Source organism: Tripterygium wilfordii, chromosome 12 (assembly GCF_013401445.1).
Source record: "Tripterygium wilfordii isolate XIE 37 chromosome 12, ASM1340144v1, whole genome shotgun sequence".
NCBI lineage: Eukaryota > Viridiplantae > Streptophyta > Magnoliopsida > Celastrales > Celastraceae > Tripterygium > Tripterygium wilfordii.
In genome coordinates, this window is record NC_052243.1 from 10602676 (window position 1) to 10625491 (window position 22816).

Consider the following 22816-nt stretch of genomic DNA (forward strand, 5'->3'; position numbering starts at 1 on the left):
AATCCACACCCCCATACATACCAACAATATTGTCCGATTTGGGTTGTCCGGTTCCCGTGGATATATCGGGCCAGCACGGCTTTGTTTCTCCTTAAGTCCAAGCAAGTAGGCTAGGCCCAACTCACTCAAGCCTAGAAAAAGACTTTGTGGTAGATAAAGGGTGGACTTAACACTTAAAAAGGGCATTGTCACCACTTCTTTGAACGATGTGGGACTTTACAAATTTGTACAATTTCTTTTTTATTGTTCAAGCTACCACACTAATTGGGACATACAATATTAGAGTCTCTTTTCTTTTCCATCTTCTCTCTTTCTCTTTCTCTTTTTGTTTTGGGAGATATAATAGAATAGACATGCATAAGTGCATGCGTCTAGATTGGTATGCATGTGGATCCTTTTGTCTAAAAATAGTCCCAACCTTATCGATCTCATAAAGGAAAAGCATATATTACTTGTCATCTTAAAAGACCCCGCACATTATTGGAAAGAAACAAATATTTACATCAATCAGTGTGTGGTTGTGACACTATTAGCCTAAAAAGAGAGTTTGGTTGTCCCATTTAGAAAATAATTATTTCTTTAAAAAAAGAGTTTATAGTAGGAAATAGTCATACCATTTTAACCATTTTTGATACCATATATGTTAGCATTTAATGTGACATTTTAAAACCACTATATATATTAACATATATGTTAAATCTCAAATGATAGCTTTGTCAAACCGACTCATTGTGTAGACAAATATTAGCATCTAGCTAGCTAAATTCTTAATCAGGAGGAATCTCTAGAATTTTGTCATATCAGAATAGATGTTATTCTTATATGTCTGCTAGAATGAACAATGAAAAATATGACTCAACATCTACTTCTAGCATTGTTGATAAATATTTGCAAAGCTTTGGTGAATGCTAGGGCTTGATTCCTTTGTAGTGAAGCTTTTATGCTTTATTTTTGCTTAAAATCTCTAAACGGATAGTGGTTTAGAGATTCATCGATACCTTGGACTTGTCTGATAATATCTAGATATTTTTATTCGAGCATATTGAATCCTCCACCTGAGTGAACCCAAAGGGTTAGCTCCAATTCAAGTTGACCCTTGATAAGCATATTTTATAATCTATTATAATACCAAAATATCCTTCTCGTGATAGCATGACATGTGTCACGTCCTATGATGTCACAGATCAGGCCTTCGTCCTAAGTATCATTCATGAATACTGAGGTGGCAAACACCAACATCAAGGAGGTGACCAACATTTGAGCATCACAAACAGAAGCCCGAGTATGTAATCTTTGGCTGATGAGAACAATCCCTCATCTAAACTTGGGAGACCCCTAAGAAATGAAAGGAGATGCCTTTGACTTTGCTTTGGCAGCTACTATTCTTCCTCCCGTGGGCCCAAATCAGGCAAACCCAGATGTTGTCAGAAAAGTGTCTGGAGCGGATTCAATAGCTGCCTAAGAGCCTAATCTCAAATATTTTGTCGAACAAATGGATTGTGTAGAAAAAAATATTAGCATCTACTTGTAGCATTGTTGATATATAATTAATTGTGCAAAGCTTTAGTGAATTATAGGGCTTGATTCCTTTGTAGTGAAGATTTTATGCTTTACTTTTGCTTAGAGTTTCCAAACTTAAGGGCACAACATATTATGGACTAACATCCGAGCATCACAAATAGAAGCTCGAGAATGTAATCTCGAGGATAATTCCTCATCTAAATTGAGGAGAATAACACATCATACGAGCTACCCAAAGTGATGTGACCGCGAGGAGAGTACCTCGACAAGATCGAGAAACGACCTCGACATACACAAACAAAGTATTCTCAGAAAACCCTTGATGACCAAACGCCTCAAGAATCAAGAGTTCTGAAGGAGATAACTCCACCTAGAAAATAAATCAAGGCGAGATGTGTGATTTTATATGGTCAACTAGTTTGATCGGTAGTGGAACAACATTTCGTTGTAATTTTAGGCGTTGACTTGTTGCTAGTTTTGCCTTGACCAGGCTTTGAGATGCTTTGGTCCGACATGAGCTGGACATTGATAGCCCATTGAAAAATGTATCTGGATCTTGGTAGGTTACAGGTTTAAATTATGGGCCCAAACATACGGGCCTTATGTGAAAAATTAGAGCCCAATTAATTGAAGATTGGTCAAGCCCATTTATGTTTCACGAATTAAATACATAAATCATTGACAAAATAGTGGTAATTTTCTCCTAATAATTATCCTTTGGAAAATAACCACCTAGGGGTGGTATATTTTTTGGAAGCTATTTCGGGTGTTTCCCCCTTGAACCTCCTTTTGAAGTTGATATGAACATCCCACATTACTTAGATGTGGAAGTTGTAATCTATTGATAATGAGGGCAAATGCCTTCCTTAATAGTACTTCATTGGATTTGTTGGTTACAACCAATCCATATGTGGGTAGTGGTTGGTTGAGGAATGTATGGGCTTATTGGGTGCGTGTATGGACGCGCACCTGACATGGTTCTCAATAGAAGTGGTTATTGGGTTGATGGATCTTTATGGTGGGTTCAACCCACATCTCTTTTTGTGAAGTGAAATGGTTTAGGGATATGATGCTAGTAGTTTTTTGATGTCTCATAGACATTTACAGACTTACATGATCAACAAGTTAGATCCTTTGTTTTCGAGGTAAAAACAATATAATATTTTTGGGATTGATCCTTGTTAAAAATCTCACATCAGAAAAGTCAAGGGAGAATAAAATGTTTTATAAGTTAAGGTCCAACACCTCTCAACTGTAGATGACCCTTTTAAGGACAAAACTTTGTGGGTCTTGAGACCCAAAACGGACATCACCACTATAAATTGTTTGGGTTGAACTTTCTTTCATGGTATTGGATTAGGACACAACTATACTGTTGGGTTCACTACCTCCACCTGTAGGGGTGAATATCGGGTCGAGTTTGACCAGACCCGATTATTTTTGACAAAGGAGTGACCAGTCCGATACCCCTATTAAGAGTACCGGGCTATCGGGTCTTAGGTCACCGGATTATTGGATTTTTTGGGTCAGGTTCCGGGTGACCCAGTAGCCTTAACAAGCCCAGTTAATTTTTTTTAATAGACACAGGGGCTATGGGCTTCCTTATTTGCTTTTAAAGCCGGTTCTGTTTGCTTGTCTTACTTTGTTTGCGATGTGGGATAGTGCAGGGTTACCTCACACATCCCAAAACTTCAAAACCAACAGACAATTATGAAGATATAAGACTGCATAGTTTTATTTTTGATCCACAACAACCAGAATACTTAAAGCAAGCAAATGAATCTGAATTCTATCTGACTAGTGTCTCTCATTAAGCTATATAGGTTTTTGAAAAGCCAACATCCAAAGGTGTTTGATTTAAGTCGGTCAACATCTGGTAGAGTAGGAAGCTATAGCTTACTAAAAAAGGGCATAGTTTGCTTCGAAAGTTTGAAGTTTGAACATAGAAAAAGTCATGGATTAATTATAGTACAATTATTTTTGACATAAGTTTCAACCATGATGCCAACACTTGGACATTCTACACTGCATTTATAGCAATCTTTATTCCAAATTCGTAAGTATAAGAGAGGTTTATTCACCTAGGAAATATACAAATAAAGAAACCATGGAAATGGAAGGGTGGCCTCACGCATAGAAGAGAATGATCTAGTAATGATGGAGAAGATAGAGAGAGAAAAGAGTCAGCCCCAAGATGATGAGATATATATGCACACAGGGGATCTTGATATGAATGGTGATGGGATAGAGGACGAAGAATGGAAGATGAGGAGGAAGAATGGTGATGATAAATCAATGACAATATAAGACCTTGAAGTTTCACATCCCACATTGTAAAAATAAAAGAGAACTAAAGGGTAAGAGGCTTTAAAAGTATGAAACAACCCACTAACCATTCATGCCTCTCATGTATGATTGTTATACGGATGGGTTATCGGGTCACCCGATAACCTGAAAATTAGTAAAATAATAACTTGGAACCCGACTTTGTTATTTTATTGTTGGGTTGGGTTTGACTCGGACCGATAGAAAAGGTCTTAGGTCTGCCTCATAAGCCCTGGGTTGGTCCTGGTCATGGGGTCGGTCCTGATCAAGGGCCGGTCCTGGTCACCGGGTCGGGCCGAGTTTCCATACCCGATGTGCACCCCTATCCACCCTGTTAGGTCATCTGTTGGGTCTTTCAAATGTTCTTATGGACAGATCACCCACAGGTGAGAGGTACCTCATCCTCGTATTATGGGTCACTTGAAGGGTCTTTCAGATGTTCAATGGAAGGATCACCCTTATGTGAGAGTACCCTAACCCGTATAGTCAATTTGACTCTTTTTTTCTTCGTAAGTTTACTTCTATTCGATTAGAGTCTCTTAAAGGATTAGTCATCTTCTAAACCAGCTAAAAGGGAATAATTCGATGATCCCCTGCTCAACTGGCAAGGTGAGGAATCTCCATCCCCATCCAAATTTACCCCAAGTTATTATTATTTTTTGAAATATAAACTTGATAGCAAGTGATTTAATCGAGTTGGTTGGAGATAAATTGTTTTAGGTAGACACTCAAATGCATTGAACACATACTCGAGTGTTAGAGAATTGAATTTGGTTCTCTCACCCACTTAGAATGCTTCATTCCTATCAAATTCTATGATATTGTACTAAGGTAAATCTCTGTCCGTCGAAGCAACATCTCACCAACTCTCTAAGCCAAGCAACACTTAAATTTAGAGACTGGAGGACAAACTATAATGGTAATAAATAGTCAAGGCTTGAAAATTCTAAGGTGAGGGATCCCACACTTTATTTAAAGTGAGGGATCTATCTGACACCACTCATTTGGTGTAAGTACGGTCCCCACACGTGATGGGACCTGCGCATGAATGGTGTTAAATGGATCCCACACTTTACTTGCACTTGAGAAGTCCTCAGTCAAGACTCATTTTCTTTAGGTATGACTAAAGTTCAGTCAACTCTATTTACTAACATGCTCAAAGCCCATCACTTACATACAGATGATCGACCCAGTATGACATCATATGAATTGCCCAAAAGTCCTTCCTCAAAGATAGGCGCAAGCCCACCTCAGGTATGATAATTGTACGCTCTATTTTTACTGTTTGCATCACCTACATGATTGGACATCCTGTCCACAACATCCACTGTAGGCTACTTACCGCCCACCTATTCCTCTTTTACTTCGCCTTCATCATTTGCCTCAACCGCAATCACTAGGGTCGACTTTAGGGTTTAACCAATCACAAGCCTTTCTTTGGCTACAAGACCTTAGGGTTACATACTCCAAGCAACCTTGAAACTTGCACCAGTCCTATATTAGATAAAGGTCGTAATTGGTGACATTCTTTTTATCACCAATCACGTCAGCCCCTCTTTCTGACACACGCATCTTTCAAATCATTTCGTTACATATCATCATTAAGATCTGACTCTACATGACGTGATATCATCACCATTCACTCTACATAAACTATAAAACTCTTTCTTCTTCTTGGAGAAGGGAGGATGAACCAGATCAAATCGAGTTTAGATTCTCTCATAGATCACATTGCACTCTACCTTTCCATCCTAAACACTTCTTCCGTCGCGCGCCTCTTTTTACAGTCACAGCCACCCCCACTTGTATCTACTGTATCTTCTCCCTTAACATTTCATTTTACTGACTTGATCGTCAAAACTTTTTTGATCGACACCCCATCTTACTTACATGTCTTTCGATTGTCCTTTTACTTACGTGTCTTGCTACCCCCACTTGAATCTACTGCATCTTCTCCCTTAACATTTCATTTACTGACTTGATCGTCAAAACTTTTTTGATCAACACCCTATCTTACTTGCCTGTCTTTCGATTGTCCTTTTTCTAACGTGTCTTGCTGGTAGCTGGTGACCCATCTTAACTTTTATTCGATTGTAGATTGTAGATAGGGCATTTATAAATATCTTAATCACCCAGAGTTGGCCGACACCCTAATTTATTAAAAAAAACCTTGCTCATTTTGTGTTCATCCGCACACCATCTTCACCTCTTTACCTCACAGTGGCTACCTGCTTCATCTGGGGGAGATTTTAAGGGTAGAAAGAGTTCAAGAACAAGAAGCTTGAGTCTGAGGATGGGAAATCTAGGGGAGATTGTAAGAATAGAAAGAGTTCAAGAACAATGCTCCATTAAATTCTTATTCTCACCATGGATTCAATCCTCTCTTTGAATCGACACATGACGCTGAGATCCACCACCACCATAACCATGACACATAGATCCACCATATGTAAGCCTAGGAGTATCCATTCGATTTTCGGTTCGGTTTTTAACCATGATCGAAATGTCCGAATCGATTCGGTTATGATATTTTAGAATCCATAACCGAACCATATAGTTCGGTTAACCAAACCGAATAAACCATATTTTTCGCTTCGGATCGGATCGGTTTTCGGTTTTTGAAAAAATGAAAAAGTATGAATAAATCTCAAATAGAGTGAGAAAATAGCTATGATCGATTCCAACTCCATCTAACAAAGTTTGATAAAAATTCATGATAATGATAATAAATATATTATTTCATCACAATTAAAGAAAAATAAATTTACAAGACGAGAGAAATAATATGATCAAGAAAAAAAAAGAAAACATACATGAAAATGTCTCCCCACTTTCACTTTAGCAATAATCAATCTTAATTTATATGAATTTTAAAATGATAAAGCCACCATGAGTTTCAACTAATCAATCTTAATTTATAATTTGTATAATGATTAGGTTAATTGATATCTAAATTTATAATTTGTTATAAAGATATAATCAGAGTTTTAATCTAAATATGTAACTTATATATATATAATGTATATAATGTTTGGATATTTATATAATATATATAATATCATATATCATATATATCATAATGTTTGGATATTTATATAATATATATAAATATTTTTTCAGTTTTTTAGGTTATAACCGTAACCAAAATAACCATAACTGAAAAAATATCCGAAATTTTACTAAAATCATAACCATATCCGTAACCGTAACCGAAAAAACCGACCCGAAAATCAAATAACCATGATTATGGATCGGTTTTCGATTTGCGGATCGGTTGTGGACACCCCTATGTAAGCCATAGCGACAGACACCGAGGGTTCAGCTTGAATCTCCCCCACCTTGCCGGATTTAAGTCATTTTAGGTTCCATCTTCTTTCTTCCTCACAAATTTGGTTCTCGACGACGACTTTCTTAAGGGCCGCCAAGCGATGACGACGGGCACCACCACTTTCAAGAACCTCGACCCAGAGCCACATGAATCAAACCCTACCCCTGTCAACAGATCTTGGATCTTGAAACTATTGATGGTTAGGATTAAAGAAATTTTAATTAATTTCAAGATTAACAATTTCAACCCCACTCATCCCTTGAGATATTTTGGGGATTTTTTTTTAATTTTACAGGTGTAAAATCAAATAAGTTTAAACAATTAATTTTTTAACTAAATGCCACATTATTCACCATGTGTAAGTCATAGTATCCTTTGGTAGCTATGTAGACGTTTTCCGTTCAATGTACAGTTGGAAAAGGCATGTTAGGACAGAAAGCACTTGCTTTTTGAAACATTAAGGATATTTGAGGTAAATTTTAAACTTCAAGGACAAAAACGTGAAAAGCGTGAAACTCTGAGGATATAAAGTATGGTTTAGCCCATGCAAGGGATTACCTTCACATGCAACGCCCCTCTTCGAAGAAAAAAGCAAACATACATACTTATAGTAATTCTATCGCACCCGACTCCGTAGATGTAACATGTGTTATTATGCTTAAATAAATTTACATAAGATAATTAAATCATATGTATCATATCTTATTGAGATCATATATATATATATATATAATTAAATAATATGTATAATATCTTATTGAGATCATATATATATATATGTATAACATTCTTTTTAATAAAATTGAAGTCAATTTAATGGGAGATGTGTTCAAACATGTCCATTGTTTTTGCTAAGTAATATTTTTATGAACCATGCTTGTATATTTATAAAAAATGATGATTAGTAGTATTTTAGTTTAAATACACATAATTTTATTAAAAAGAAGTAAAATACTGATCCCGATGCCATCACATCATTCTTTGATTATTTTAATATTTTATTAATTTTGTGAAATGATTGATTGAAATGTTGTGTTTATGTAGTAAAAAAATATGTGTATTTAGCAATTCCCATCCCGAATTTCCTTACCAACTTACTTCAGAACATTCATTCTGACACACATATGCTACCAATCACTCTTCTCCACGTTAGTCTCGTACTATTCATGTGAATGATTGATGTCATACCTGTTGGTGTAAATTCGCAAGTGTACGAATTGTTCAACTAATATAGAGTATCATCCCACAATGATATGATGACAATTCAAATTAATATCAATTAAAGCTAAAACTATGTTAGATGGAGAATCAAATAATTGGGTTTGTTTGTTAACTAACACTAAAACATGAAATGAAACAATGAACTAATGAAACAAGGATTGAAATCAAGAATGCAAACACTAAGGCACCTAATGTCACCACCACTTAACCAATTAAACTCCCTTTGATTCGTTAATCCTCAATTCCCTATTCAATCATTGACAATCGATTTCCCTTTCCTATTCAATGTTCTATTCCTAGATACATCAAAAGTGTTTTCAATACCAACCCTTGTTATTCCTAACAATAGGATTCAAATATCAAAAACCCATTAAGAACAATGGATAATCACATAGCGATTGCATAGGTCATGCCTCCATATTCCTATGGTTCATGCAACCCCCTAGGTATCTCCTTCGGATCTCAACCTAGGTAAAATATCATTTAGATGATGATGAGCATCCAAAAACATTAAGAACATCCATAGAAAATCAACAAGAAAGAGGAGTCAAGAATCGCAAATCAAGTGTATTCAATATTCAAGGTGGGGGGTCCATTAGAGCTCTAGTTGAGGATTTAGTTCCTCATAGAGTGCAAATACATCATAGAAGTATCAATTACAATCATCAATAACAAGGAAAAGAGAGAGAAAGAGAAACCCATTTTTCCCCCAAGCTTCAATGGTTGCCACTCTTAAGTCTTAAGAGCTCCAAGTCCGAGCCTCCAAACTCAATCCAAAAAATGCCTCTACAACCCTAAAATCAAGTTTGGACATAAGTTACTTGTCCGGAATACGAGTTCAGATACAAAATTTTTATCCGATTTAAAATTGTGTTCGGGGTCAAAGACATAAATTTTGTTAGGATCCTACTCTAGATTAGGTTATTGTCCAATCTACTTGTCCAAATTTAAACCAATATGGGTTTGGTCAATTAGTTACATTCGAAATCCAACCCGGGTTAGGATTCGAATATGTAAATATTTTGTAAACACGTGCTCTTGCCTGACTCGAAACCTACCCCGAACCAATTTTTTCGCCACCCCTAATTGCATGAATGTGTTCAATTGCATGTGAACCTAGAACTTTAACCGCAATAACTAGGGCATGAGACCAGGTCTTGAGCTCAATTAAGCCCAAACCGAAATCTAATCCAGGCCCATTTATGGGCCCATTAGACAAATTAATCCTAATGTGATTAGGAGTGTTCAAGAGTTCAAACACCGACCAAAGCGAAAGTACAAACGGCAAAACCCCCCAAAGACGAGCCAAAGACGAGCCATCCTCACTAACTTCAACACCAGTGAACCACCCCATTATTCGAATTTTCGATCTTGACTCGACCATTAAGTTCCACGTACCCAGTGCTATATAACTCCTCTCCTCTTCCAAAATTCCCATTTCTCAACGTGAAACTAGAGAGAACACGAAAACATTGAAGAAGCAATCTAATTTCTTCTCTGCAAGAGGCGATCAAAAAGCCTTGTAACATTTTCTGCTTTTCCTTCTCTTATCAGGAGAGATCTGTTCACTCTATTTCCGCTCGTATTTTCTCGAGGAAGCTGGGATGAGAAGAAAGTGAGTTTCGGTTCAATTTTTGGAGATGGATTTGTGTTTTCATTTCTTAAATGTCTTAGTCATTTTCTTCGAAATTTATTGTTGTTTATCGCTTTTGTTTTGGGCGCAGATGAAGAGAATGAGAGATGATGTTTACCCTGGCTCTCAAGTTAAGCGGCCGTTTGGTTCTTCTCGAGGAGAATCGTGAGTTTCTGTCTCTATCTCTCCGTAGAGTTGCTTGATTTCTTTCGATTTTGTTTTGCTCTGGTCGGTAACTGTGTTTTTTGGGAAAGCTATATATTTGTTCAGCATGTGCTTAGTTATTCCTTACGTGCGTCTGAGTTTCTGGTCTTCAATGCGTGTTTGATGGTGAGAATTTCTTTAATTTGTGTACCACTTTGTGATTTCATTACCCGATTAACTAATCATATGTGTTGGAGACATCGATAAAAAACTTTCAGATGATATTTTTCTAATTTTTATCATAATTATATTTAATTTTTAATTACCCTTTATTTTTTGTTTAACTTGTTCAAATAGGTGTTTAAATAGGAGTTAACTTTGACGGAACTTAATCCTGGGGGAACTTTTTTAGATAAATCTGGCAACAGGTAGCTTTTTGTTATGGGTGGGTTGGGGGAGGGAGCGGGGAGATTGGATTACCATTTTATGAAATTATTTCACATTTCTGCGAAGATTTTGTCTTTATTTGAAGAAACCTATAACTAGGCCTAGGGGGAACCTGTGCTGAAGTGTTTGTTGTTTTTGTTAAAATATATATAAATGATGTGTAATGCCGCTATTCAACAGGTGAACTTATTTGGTTGAATGACAAAGTAACTCATCTTAACATGGCATCAGTCCATATGTGAGGGAGAGTGTTAGAATATATATAAATAATGTGAATGCCCCCATCAACAAGTTAATTTATTAGGTTGAATTGCAAAGTAACCAATCTTAACAGTTTTCATTGGCGTTTATTTAAGGTGAGTTGACTCTTTGATTTTTTTTTTGGACAAGAAGCTATGGGCAACCTCAAATTCCCGGGGGAGGAGGAGGAATAGGTGGAGGAGGTGGAGGTGACCCTTCTCAGAAACTCACCACTAATGATGCTCTAACATATCTAAAGGAAGTAAAGGACATGTTTCAAGACCAGAGGGAAAAGTATGACACATTTTTGGAGGTGATGAAAGATTTCAAGGCTCAAAGGTATAATTCATGCACCTATTGACTGTTTTTTCCCTTCTCGTTGCTGACAAATTAGCTGTTGCTTATAACACTAACCATTGATGACATTGTGTTTTTTCTATTGCAGAACTGATACTACTGGTGTGATTGCAAGAGTGAAGGAATTATTCAAGGGGCATAACAACCTAATTTTTGGATTTAACACTTTCTTGCCAAGAGGTTATGAAATAACCCTTGATGAAGATGGGGCTCCACCAAAGAAAACTGTTGAGTTTGAAGAAGCTATCAGCTTTGTTAATAAGATAAAGGTATGACTTTGTCTAACTCTTATGCCCATTGATACTAGTTTTGTCTTTTGTAGTTTAATTGGTTGATTTGCTCTTACAGAAACGTTTCCAAAGTGATGACTATGTTTACAAATCGTTCTTAGACATTTTAAATATGTATCGAAAGGAGCACAAGGACATCAGTGAGGTCGACAGTGAGGTATATATATGTTTTTTATCTCAGCTGTCTTTGTTATTTTCTTTAAGAATCGAGTGCATTTTTCCAGTTTATGTGGAAACTTTCATTTTCCATTTTTATAAAGATTTTAGTTGTTCTCATCTGATCACTTGTAGGTTGCTGCTCTGTTTGAGGACCATCCAGATTTTCTTGAAGAGTTTAGAAGATTCTTACCTGATTCTTCTGTAACTCATGTGAGTCAAATTCCATATGGTCGAAGTTCTATCCAGCACTACAATGACCGGAACTTTGCTACACCCTCATTGCGCCACTTGCATATGGACAAGGTAATTGCATTTGTTTTAATTATTTTTTCAGATGACATCCAAGAAAAATGGTGATTGAATTTCTTTCTTTTTTTTTTTTGAATGGATTGATTGAATTTCTTTCTTTCAGCATCATCAGAGGGATAGAATTATTACTTCCCATGCGGACCGTGATCGTAGTGCTGATTGCCCTGAGCTGGACAAGGAGAAATCAATGTTGAAAGTGCACAAAGAACAAAAGAAGCATGCTGAAAAAGAGAGTAGGGACCGGAGAAATTATGATTATGATGATAGAGAAGCAAAGAACAATAGGGACTTGGAACACATTGCTGACAGAAAAAAATCTGCCCAGAAGGTTGAAGGTTATGGACCAAATTCAAACTTTGCTTCTTTTGATGAAAGAGACACTTCAAAGAGTGAGTCATTTGTGCTTATATTTATTAATTTTATTGGTCTCATGTACTCTGGTCTGGTGTTATAAGTTTAGTTTTTGGTGTTAGGAGAAAAGGCATTGCCTTCCTTTTCTTTAAAGGAGGTAGAATTATAAATTTATAATTATATTATAGAAGGGTGTCACCTATCTACAGAAAGCAATCACATTACATAGATCTAGAAGAAAGCATGTCATATTAATTATTAAATAGAATAGAACATTTTCAATGAGATTTCTTTGACCACCATGCCACAAGCATAAGTTATGCTCCTTTTTTCCTTTCTTTTCATTTTTGAGCAGTGAAAATGAAACTGAATTAAAGGGCACCAAGGGGCTGCAACTCCAATGCTGTCCTAAAGGCTGTCTACTCGAGAATGATTCTGTTACTTCAAGCAACTGGTTTTCATTCATCCCACGTCAACCATTTAATCAAGCAGAGAGTGAAAACCCTTTTTTCTTAATGATATCAAATAAGTTTCTTGCCTGCTTTCTATTCCTATCTTTGCATGCTACCCAAAATTCAGTCAAAGAAATGGATATTCTTTTTCCTCTGGTTGCTTCTTTGCAAAAAAATCGAGCGAATAAATCCAGTTGCGATGAAAAATTTATATACATAATATCAAAAAATAGACCATTGACGGTTTTTGTACTTTGAATGCCCCTTTTCCTTCCCTTAAATAGTGTTTTTTGAGGCTTTTAGTTTAGCCTTGTTGTAATTCTCCTTTCTGCACTTCCTTGGCGCTGTAAATCTGTTTTTTTTTTTATGTTATCTACTTTAAGTTTTTTCTCCAAAGAAGCCTCCTACAAAAAAGAAGCAACTTTATAGGGGGCTTATGTGATTAACATGAGCACTCTTTAATGTTGGGGGAAGGCTTGATGTTGTTCCAGTTGGAGCCTCCATTATTAGCCCTAGAAAAGAAAGGAAGTTACAATTTGTATTTTGTTAATCTGTTCACAGTATGCATTTATGTGCCGGTCCTCTGAAAAAGGGGAACATTATTTGGCTGTTGTGTGCCATTATCGCTGTATGCTGTTTTTCTAACCTGCCAAAATTTTGTAATTTCTGAATTTTCATCCCTTCCAGATATGTACAGCCAGGCATTCGCATTTTGTGAGAAAGTTAAGGAGAGGTTACACAGTTTGGATGACTACCAAGCATTCCTGAGATGCCTCAGTATTTATAGCCAAGGAATTATTAAAAGGAATGATTTGCTAAATTTGGTATGTATTATTCCTCCTCTTGGAGCTATCATAGTCTATGGAAGACCGAAGATTCACACTAATAGGAGTGGTTTTTTTTTTTTTTTTTTTAATTAATTCAAGGGGTTTATTTAATGAAAATATATGCCAGTGACAATGATGATATTAATTTCCCACTTGGATTGGCATGCTATTAGTACTATGTATGTTTGTTAACTTTGTTTAATGTGGTGAAAAGTTAATAAATTTTAGTTGGGGCTAGCTGAATTAAAATATGCAGAAAACAAAGCATGTGTTGCTAGTTTTATAAGTTTATTTGATAAAAAGTCGGTTTCTGGCTCATCAGTTTGTCGTTTTGAGTTATATTAAGTAGTTTAAGAGGTTAGGAATTCCCTTTAACATAAGTTTTGAGATGTTTATGGTAAATGCTACAGTTTTACGATGTTGTTTGTGGAGTTTTCTTTATACTTTAACTATAGAAAGCTTTGTATAAACTGCAATCCCATTTTGTGTATATTTATTCAATGGCTAGTTTATTTATGTGATTTTCTCTCCGTAACTAATGATAAATATTAAGGCCACAAGGTTTTGGTTGATGTTTGTTCATTTTATTAAGTTAACTGTAAGCCCTTTCTATGCAATTTGTGTTACTGACTTACCACATGTAGATTATGCTGAGGTTTTTAATTCTGATACCGTCCTGTATACTAATGATGAGTTCATCTTTTCCAAGATCACCTGTTCAAGCATTCCATTGCCAAGTAAATTAAAAGTTGTAAAAGTGCTGTGTGAGACTCAGTGCTGTTCGTGTGAATTGGAAATTGTATATGTAATTATTTAGGTAGTTCATCAAAGTAAATGAAGGATGGTTTTGTGTACTCTAGATTGCTTAAAGCCCTTTGTTGGTCCTTCTCTTCTTGCACTTGACAGGCATGTGAATACAAAATGCCTATTGGATCTTTAATCTTTTTATTTCAGAAGCGTTAAATGAGGGCTGCAGGGCTGCACTAGAAAGAAAACAAACTAATATTAGATGCCTAGTGTTTTCCTGGGGAAGCATTGGAATTGAGGTTCTTTAAATATAAGATTGGTTGCTTACCTATGCATTACTAATAGTTTCTGTTCATTTCAGGTGACTGATTTACTTGGGAAGTATCCCGATCTTATGGAGGAGTTCAAGGACTTCCTGGAGCGTTGTGAGGATCTAGGTAATCTTGTAAAACTTTGTTTCTTCAATTGTTGGCTACCATTTCCATACTTTAGTTTATTTAACTTTTGTTTCATGCAGATGGTTTCCTTGCTGGCGTTATGAGTAAAAGTATGTAAAATGATATTCCCCGTTTTTGTACCTTTTTCTTTTTTTTGGAGTTGCATTTTCAGGAACTTTGTAAAAGCTGTTACTATTTTATTATTATAACTATTGCAAAATCTGAATTTGCAAACCTGCTGATTGCAGAATCACTATGTACTGATGGACATGTATCGAGATCATTGAGGGCTGATGAAAAAGAAAAAGAGCACAAGCGTGAACTTGAAAGTGCCAAAGAAAAGGATAGAGGCAGAGAGAAATATATGGCAAAATCAATTCAAGAGCTTGACCTTTCTAATTGTGAACGCTGTACTCCAAGTTATCGGCTTCTGCCAGAGGATGTAAGGATATTTAGTTGTGTCTGAAATTTCATATGAATGCTTTTATTAAGTACTGTACTGATGGGTAACCCTATGGTACTGGTCTCTGTTCAGTATCCAATAGCTATGGCTAGCCATAGATCTGAGCTTGGTGCTCAAGTATTGAACGATCACTGGGTTTCGGTGACTTCTGGAAGTGAGGATTACTCTTTTAAACACATGCGCAGAAATCAGTATGAGGAAAGCTTATTTAGATGTGAAGATGATAGGTACGTGGATTGCTAGTTATTTTGGTGCATGCCTGGTATTTCAATGATATATGGTTGCCTCACTTTTTTTCGAAGTTTTTGCATTGGCTTTTTGCTGGAATAAAAATAAAATTTTGTAAACTACATTGAGGATATGACATAGATTTATGAATTGGATATTTTATCTCCGTTTACAGTGTGTGTTGTGGTGAACTTACAAATGCGGGGGTAGGATTGCGTGCAACTACCTTTCCCTGCCCCCTCTCGGAAAACAAGTCTCTTACCCTGTATCTTAAGGTTCCTCTTTTCTTGACTTTAGAATTGATGCTGCTCCTTGTGGAATAGGATTGCGTGCAACTACCTTTCCCTGCCCCCTCTCGGAAAACAAGTCTCTTACCCTGTATCTTAAGGTTCCTCTTTTCTTGACTTTAGAATTGATGCTGCTCCTTGTGGAATGGGATTATAGGTTGGAGTTTGCATATGGCTAGATCAGGGTATAAAAAACATCTAGCCCCTAAAAAAAATGAAAACACTATTTCGCTTTAAGATTTTATGATTTTTCTGGACCTCTGGACCAATGAATGTGGAATATTAATTTCTTGATTTTAGGTTTGAGCTGGACATGCTGTTAGAGTCTGTGAGCTCTACTGCCAAGTGTGCCGAGGAATTGTTGAACAAGATGAATGAAAAATACCCTAATCTGGGCTCCCCAATCCAGATGGAGGACTACTTTACTGGTTTGTATTTAGTAGTTGATTATAGCGATTTTTTATAGCAATTGTCTCTCTTTTACTACTTATTTTTGTTACTTTTCTGACTACAATGCTCTATTTTTATGTTCTTGTTATTGCAGCTTTAAATCTTAGGTGCATCGAACGTTTATATGGTGACCATGGTCTTGATGTGATGGACATATTGCGGAAGAACCCAAGTCTTGCCCTACCTGTTATTTTAACTCGTCTGAAGCAAAAGCAAGACGAGTGGACAAGGTGTCGCTCAGATTTTAATAAGGTCTGGGCTGACATATATGCTAAGAACCATTACAAATCACTTGATCATCGCAGCTTCTATTTTAAACAACAGGATTCAAAGAACTTGACTGGGAAATGTAAGTTCACTTTTTATATTGAATTATAAGTGTTGCTAGATTTTTTGGTACCTATCATTATATTCTATTAAATGTTTATTTTTCAAGGAGAGTAGTAAACGTGTGCTTTTATCATTGATGATGAGTTGGAGTGATCAAATATTGAAGTTGATGCTGTTAACTATGATAGATTATGGTCTTATTTATCGGCCAAGAAAATTTGGCCTTGCCACTCAGCTCTATCTAAGGTCTCTTTTCTCCTTTTTTGGCAATGGATCCAACAACTGATTATAAAAAGGATGAGTTGGGTATGGTATTCAATATTCATCTAGGGATGGGGGTAGCTCTCATGGATCTATTGCCCCATTCACATCTCTTACAGCCGGTGTAGTCGTCCTCTGTTCGTGGAGCATAAGTAATTTTTTGGTAGTTGTTTTCTGACGGGGCACCTCAAGAAAGTTCTTGAGTTTCGTGGTCCACTACTTCCCATGGCTAAGAGCTATAAAAGGATGATCATACTATTATCACCTTTTTTTTTTCATATTATTGTTTGCATCTGTGGCCCCAAAATATGTTTAGAAGCTTTTCATGCCTTTTTATTGCTAACTGGTTATTTACTTGATGTTGGATTGTCTAAACTTGGCATAAATAGTCTATTTTGGAGGCAGTATCTGTTGAGTAAATCTGGAATATGAATTATGGATGGCTATTCCTCATTACTTGATGTTGGGTTGTCTAAACTTGGCATAAATGTAACGTGATGTTCTCATCATACACGATATTTGTATACATGTGTGTTTGTATTATTTAAAATATATATGTTTCTATCCTGGAGTCTCTTTTTGCATAAGTTTGGAAGGATATATTTTTGTATTCTTGAATCCTTTTTTTATTTTTATTTTTTTTATTTTCAATTCTTGGGTTAAGTTTACTTTCCCAGCTATATATATATATAGGGGTGGTTGATTTTCCTTTGAATAAAATCATGAGTTACATTGTCTTTATCAGTCTCTAGCCCTTTTTCTGTCTTCCACAATGTTTTGAACAAATTAATTCTTAACACTTGTGTGATAGCATGTAATTCTCGTAGTGAAAAAGGAGAAAGATGGAAGAAACTCCACTGATAGCAAGGATTTGGTTTAGCTTTCCCGTCAATGAAGGAAAGTGGGTCAGTTTAGTTGGCAAGTTGACTGATCGGGTCCTGGGGTGTACAAATCGTGAATCACTAAATGCTTAACACATGCATTGCCTTGAATGCATACATGATATTTCCTCTTTTACTAATCTCTCTTTTTAATGTGTTTGTATGCATTCATGTATGTCTTGTATGTATGCATGTATGAGATGCTTCCTCTTCTAATTCTGTGGATTTGGCAAGTACGTTCTCATGGGCCTTTCTTACTTGTAAAACAGCTTTGGTGACTGAGATCAAGGAGTTGAAAGAGAAGCTGCAGAAAGAGGAGGATGTTATTCTTGCTTTTGCTGCTGGAACCAAACAACATTTGGTTCCACATTTTGAATATGAATACTCTGATGTCAGCATTCATGAAGAGTTGCATAAACTTGTTCAATATTCATGTAAAGAGGTTTGCTCAACTAAGGAACAGTCGAACAAAGTTATGAAATTTTGGACTACCTTCTTAGAGCCCATGCTGGGTATTCCTTCACGGCCTTATGGGACAACGAGTTCTGCAGATGTTGGAAACGCTAGCAATATTGCTACAAAGGATACTGCATCTAGCATAGAAGGAGGTGATAGTAGTCCTGCTCCAGATGCTATGACAAGTAGTTCCATAAAACCAGCTGCTCATGTGGATGAAAGCTCTTTATTGGGACTAGCAAAATGTTCCAGCAGGAGGTTGGCAAATGGAGATACTATGGCTAAAGAAGATAGTATGATTCGCGTAGATCGTGTATGGAAAAGTGATCTGACAGGTGATAATCAACAGCTAGGAAGAGAGGCAAAGAATACAGAGATGACTGGCAGAATTTCTGGATATAGCATACAAATTGCCTCTGCTCAAGTAGCTGGAGATTCCAGTGCGTCACTTACAGAAAACAGTCATCGAAGAACCAGCGACGAGGTGACAGCAGGTCCGTGGTTTGGAAAGATACAAAAAATTTTCTTGCTCATGTTATATGCTTGATCCTGACCTAGTTCTCTGAATAATTTCTGATTAAATTGCAATTCCAATTTATTTTGAATTCCAAGGGCATGTTGCGATTCCATCTCTACACGGTGATGCTAGCATTGAGGACCAAAAGCTAAAAGCTAGAGCTGATATTGCACCTTCATCAAAGGTAGGAGTTTGCAATTTTGGAAAATTGGATGCGTTCATCCTTTTACTTACATAAAGAGAGTTTATTTTGTTTTGCGAAATATCAATTGTATTTTCAGATATTCTTGTGATGGTGGGTAGGATGTATATTATCCATTTATTTATACCTCACTTTTGCGTCTTCAGGGTGAAGATGCTGCAAAACCAATCTTACCTCCAAATGGAGTGCCTACAAACGACATTAAAGTTAATAGATATCACGAAGATGCTGCTGGGCCCTCCAAAATTGAAAAAGAAGAGGGTGAGTTGTCACCTAATGGTGATTTTGAGGAGGACAATTTTGCTGTCTATGAAAATACTGGTGTGCAGGTAATGCCCAAGGGAAAGGAACTTAATGGAAGTAGGCAACAAAAATCAGGAAAGGAGGAGGAATTATTTTGTCAGGGTACTGGAGGAAACTATGCAGACGCTGATGATGATGACAGTGAAAATGCTTCCGAGGCTGGTGATGATGTTTCAGGCAGTGAATCTGCTGATGATGAATGCTCTCGAGAAGAGCATGGGGAGGAGGAAGATGTTGAACATGTTGAAGTAGATGGTAAGGCTGAAAGTGATGGTGAAGCTGAGGGCATGGCTGATACACAGTTCGTTGGAGGAGGAGATAGCACGGCATTGCCATCAGAATGTTTTCTGTTGTCAGTGAAGCCTATTGCAAAGCATGTACCATCAGGTTTATTTAATGAAGAAAGGAAGGATTCTCGGGTTCTTTATGGAAATGATGATTTCTACGTCCTCTTTAGGCTTCACCAAGTAAGGAAGAGACAGGACCTACACAAGAATTATCTGCTTTGTTTCAAATTTTAATTTGTATACCGTGCTCAATTTATTGTTCTTCCTTGCCAGATTTTATATGAAAGAATTTTGTCAGCAAAAAAAAATTCAACAGGTGTCGAAATGAAATGGAGAAACACAAAAGATACTGATTCTCCTGGTCCATATGCAAGGTGATTTATCATCTTATTCCATTTTGAGGTATATAAGAATGGCCAATGCATATTAATTTTGGATGCTGCTCTTTCCCCAATAGATTTATGAGTGTGCTATACAATTTGCTTGATGGCTCTGTTGACAATGCAAAGTTCGAGGATGAATGTCGAGCTATTATAGGAAACCAGTCTTATGTGTTATTCACACTGGACAAGTTAATATATAAATTGGTCAAGCAGGTTTTCATGCTATACTCATCTTTTCATTTATTCATCCTCCTTTTTGCTGCAATGTTTCTAAGTTATGTCTTGGTGCAGCTTCAGACTGTTGCAACCGATGAGATGGACTATAAGCTTCTTCAGCTGTGCGAGTATGAGAGATCCCGACTACCTGGAAAGATAATTGATTCAGTGTATTATGAGAATGCCCGTTCCCTCCTTCAAGAGGAGAATATATTTAGATTTGAATGTGTAAGGTCTTTGTTCTCCTTGCTTCATGTTTTCAACCTTGATTTTAAATTTAACCATGCTTTGCCCCATTTCCGCAGTCAACTGCCCCGTCCCGTTTATCCATCCAGTTGATGGACAATGCAACCGAGAAGCCTGAGGTGTTCGCTGTTTCCATGGATCCTGATTTTGGGGCTTATCTTCACAACGATTTCCTGTCTGTATTTCCAGGCAAAAAGGAGCCACATGGCATTATAATGCGAAGGTAAGGCATTACGCTTCAGTTTTTGGACGTTGCAGTGTTTTCCCACCACTCCCTCCCTCCTTCTCTTCAGATCTACAAAACTACTATTGTAGAACAGGTTACAAAATTTCATGATTCTGCCTCTAATCAGTGAATTTTTATAAGAATTGCATGATTTGTATGTGTGAAGAGACCATGGGGAGGTTTGCTGATTTTTTGGCAACTGAGATAGAATGACCCACTTCTCTCAATTTAATACTTGCAGAAACATGCGCAAATATGTTGGTGTTGATGAGTATTCTGCTACATGCATGGCCATGGAAGGTTCTAAAATTTTCAATGGCCTTGAGTGTAAGATAGCTTGCAGCTCATGCAAGGTATATTGATTTTGCTACAAATTTCTTGTGGTTTATAATTTTTCATTTGTTCTATTCGTAGTTTCCTCTGGCTTCAGTGATGCATGGTAGGACCTATAATCAATCTCGTAGCTAATTCTGCTTGGTATGAGAGCTTTCAAGAACGACTTCCCTGCTCTTCCGTACATTTAATTGTTTCAATCCATCTAGAATTCTTGTTTTTTATTCTCCACTCATTTTTCTTTTTCATAAAAAAAGTTCTAACCTGTTGCTTTCTAGTATAATTTCCTCCCTACATTTTGAGGGTCACATGTTGAAATTCTTGAAACAACCTTTCCACAGTATAGGGCAAGGCTGTGTACATCTTACCCTTCTCATGCCCAGGTTGTGTACATCTTGCCTTTTTGTTTCAATCTAATTTTTAGTTTCTTACACTGAAAGAAAGCCGAAAAAGGCATATATGTGTGTGTGTGTGTGTGTGTGTGTGTATGTATGTTTCGTAAGTGTTTGTAGTTGATCTGATTGAATTTTAGATCCCTGTATGAGTGCATTGTGGTTTGACAAGATCCCTATGCATCAACAGAGCTCATCATGCTCTATGTTTGGGAAAATAAATTTATTAACTCATAGATCTGTGTACATCTTGCATGTCCCCAACCCTGCCCATTGTGTGGGCCTTGTGTACAGGTGTTGTTTACCTTTATAGGTCTATTAGAGGTAATTGGTCAGATGTCAATTGTGTTTTATTGTTTTGATGTAATCAAAGGAAATTTAGCAGAAGACAATGCAGTTGCTGTTTAGAAAGAGTTTGCAATGAATGTGGTGCATCTTTGCCTTTGTTATTGCCACTTCTAATCCGGTATCTATTCTAAAGTTAAAATAAAGGGGTCATTTTTTATGTGTTCGTTCGCATCATTAGTAAAGTACTGTCTTGCTTGCATCTATAATTGAGAAGTAGCCATAACTGTTGCATCCAATGTGCTTTGATTTGCGTTGCTATGCTAATTGCTTTTCATGACCTATTATATGGTAGATCTCCTATGTTTTGGACACAGAAGATTTTTTCTTTCGTTTGAAAAGCAAAAGAAAAAAATTGTCAAGGGATGGATCTTTCTATCATGATCAGACTCGGTCAAGAGTACAACGCTTTGTCAAATTCTTATCAGCCTCGGCCTCATGATAATTTATCAAACCCTATCACCAGGGACACAGGTAGATTTAGCACTTTCGTACTCTAGCGATGCTATTTCATTTCTGTTTTATCTCTGTTATATATTCTGCTCATGATTTTGCATGTAGGGTCCTTGGAACAATGGAAGGCAGGAAGAATTCAACGAGGCAGCATCTTCAATATATTTTTATATCATCATGATTGGCTGAGTGACGCTGAATCAGGAATTTAGTATATTGTAAATATGACTGATGTTGATGCCTGATGTTCTTGTTTTGTAGCAATGTGTCTGCCGAGGTTCTCTTTTAAGTTGCAGCTCTCTTTTAAGTTGCAGCTCGTCACCTCTCTCTCTCCTGCTCTCCACCCAAAAAATAGGGCTGCAGTTTACTGATTTTCGGTCGTGCCAGATTATGGATCCAAGTTTCTGAATTCAAATTTTTGCAAGAACTAAATAATTTGCTTGGGAAGTGACTACCTGAAACTTCCAGTATTCCTTTTTTGTCTCTCTTGCATACAGCTCATCAGCTCAATACTGATATTCTAACTGCTACTTTTGTTCGCAATTTTGCTTTTTATTTTTTATGTTTTGGATAATACTTTATAAACCTTAGTTCTCAATACTTTGATTGATGTACAGTTATGTCAAAATTTAACTCTCTTTTTTTGAGCAATCTTATTTATCGAGAATGTCTTAATTTTTCGGAGTATGTTACATTCTCTCTATTTAGCTCGTCTCGGACTTGAATTCATCTGAGAAAGAAGTGAGTAATCCCGCAGTGATTTTTTTGC

General features: G+C 36.7%; 1 protein-coding gene across 5 annotated transcripts; it reads left to right on the forward strand.

Moving 5' to 3' along the window:
* Positions 1-9683: 9683 nt before the first annotated feature.
* LOC120010812 (paired amphipathic helix protein Sin3-like 2) lies at positions 9684-22734 on the forward strand. 5 transcript variants are annotated; one of them, XM_038861688.1, is made up of 24 exons: positions 9684-10010; positions 10120-10193; positions 11010-11198; positions 11305-11485; positions 11565-11663; positions 11798-11968; positions 12078-12363; positions 13465-13601; positions 14713-14788; positions 14869-14898; positions 15037-15230; positions 15324-15478; positions 16067-16194; positions 16311-16565; positions 17958-18638; positions 18757-18845; positions 19010-19633; positions 19727-19827; positions 19911-20049; positions 20134-20280; positions 20358-20521; positions 20766-20877; positions 21890-22064; positions 22154-22734. In XM_038861688.1, exons 2-23 carry the CDS (start codon positions 10120-10122, stop codon positions 22034-22036), a joined length of 4179 nt encoding a protein of 1392 aa, XP_038717616.1. In that variant the 5' UTR covers positions 9684-10010; the 3' UTR covers positions 22037-22064; positions 22154-22734. The 5 variants fall into 5 exon arrangements, with proteins under 5 accessions (XP_038717616.1, XP_038717614.1, XP_038717613.1 ...); XM_038861686.1 differs by having other exon boundaries at positions 9685-10010; positions 20128-20280; positions 21890-22068; positions 22156-22734; XM_038861685.1 differs by having other exon boundaries at positions 9685-10010; positions 20128-20280.
* The last annotated feature ends 82 nt before the right edge of the window (positions 22735-22816 follow it).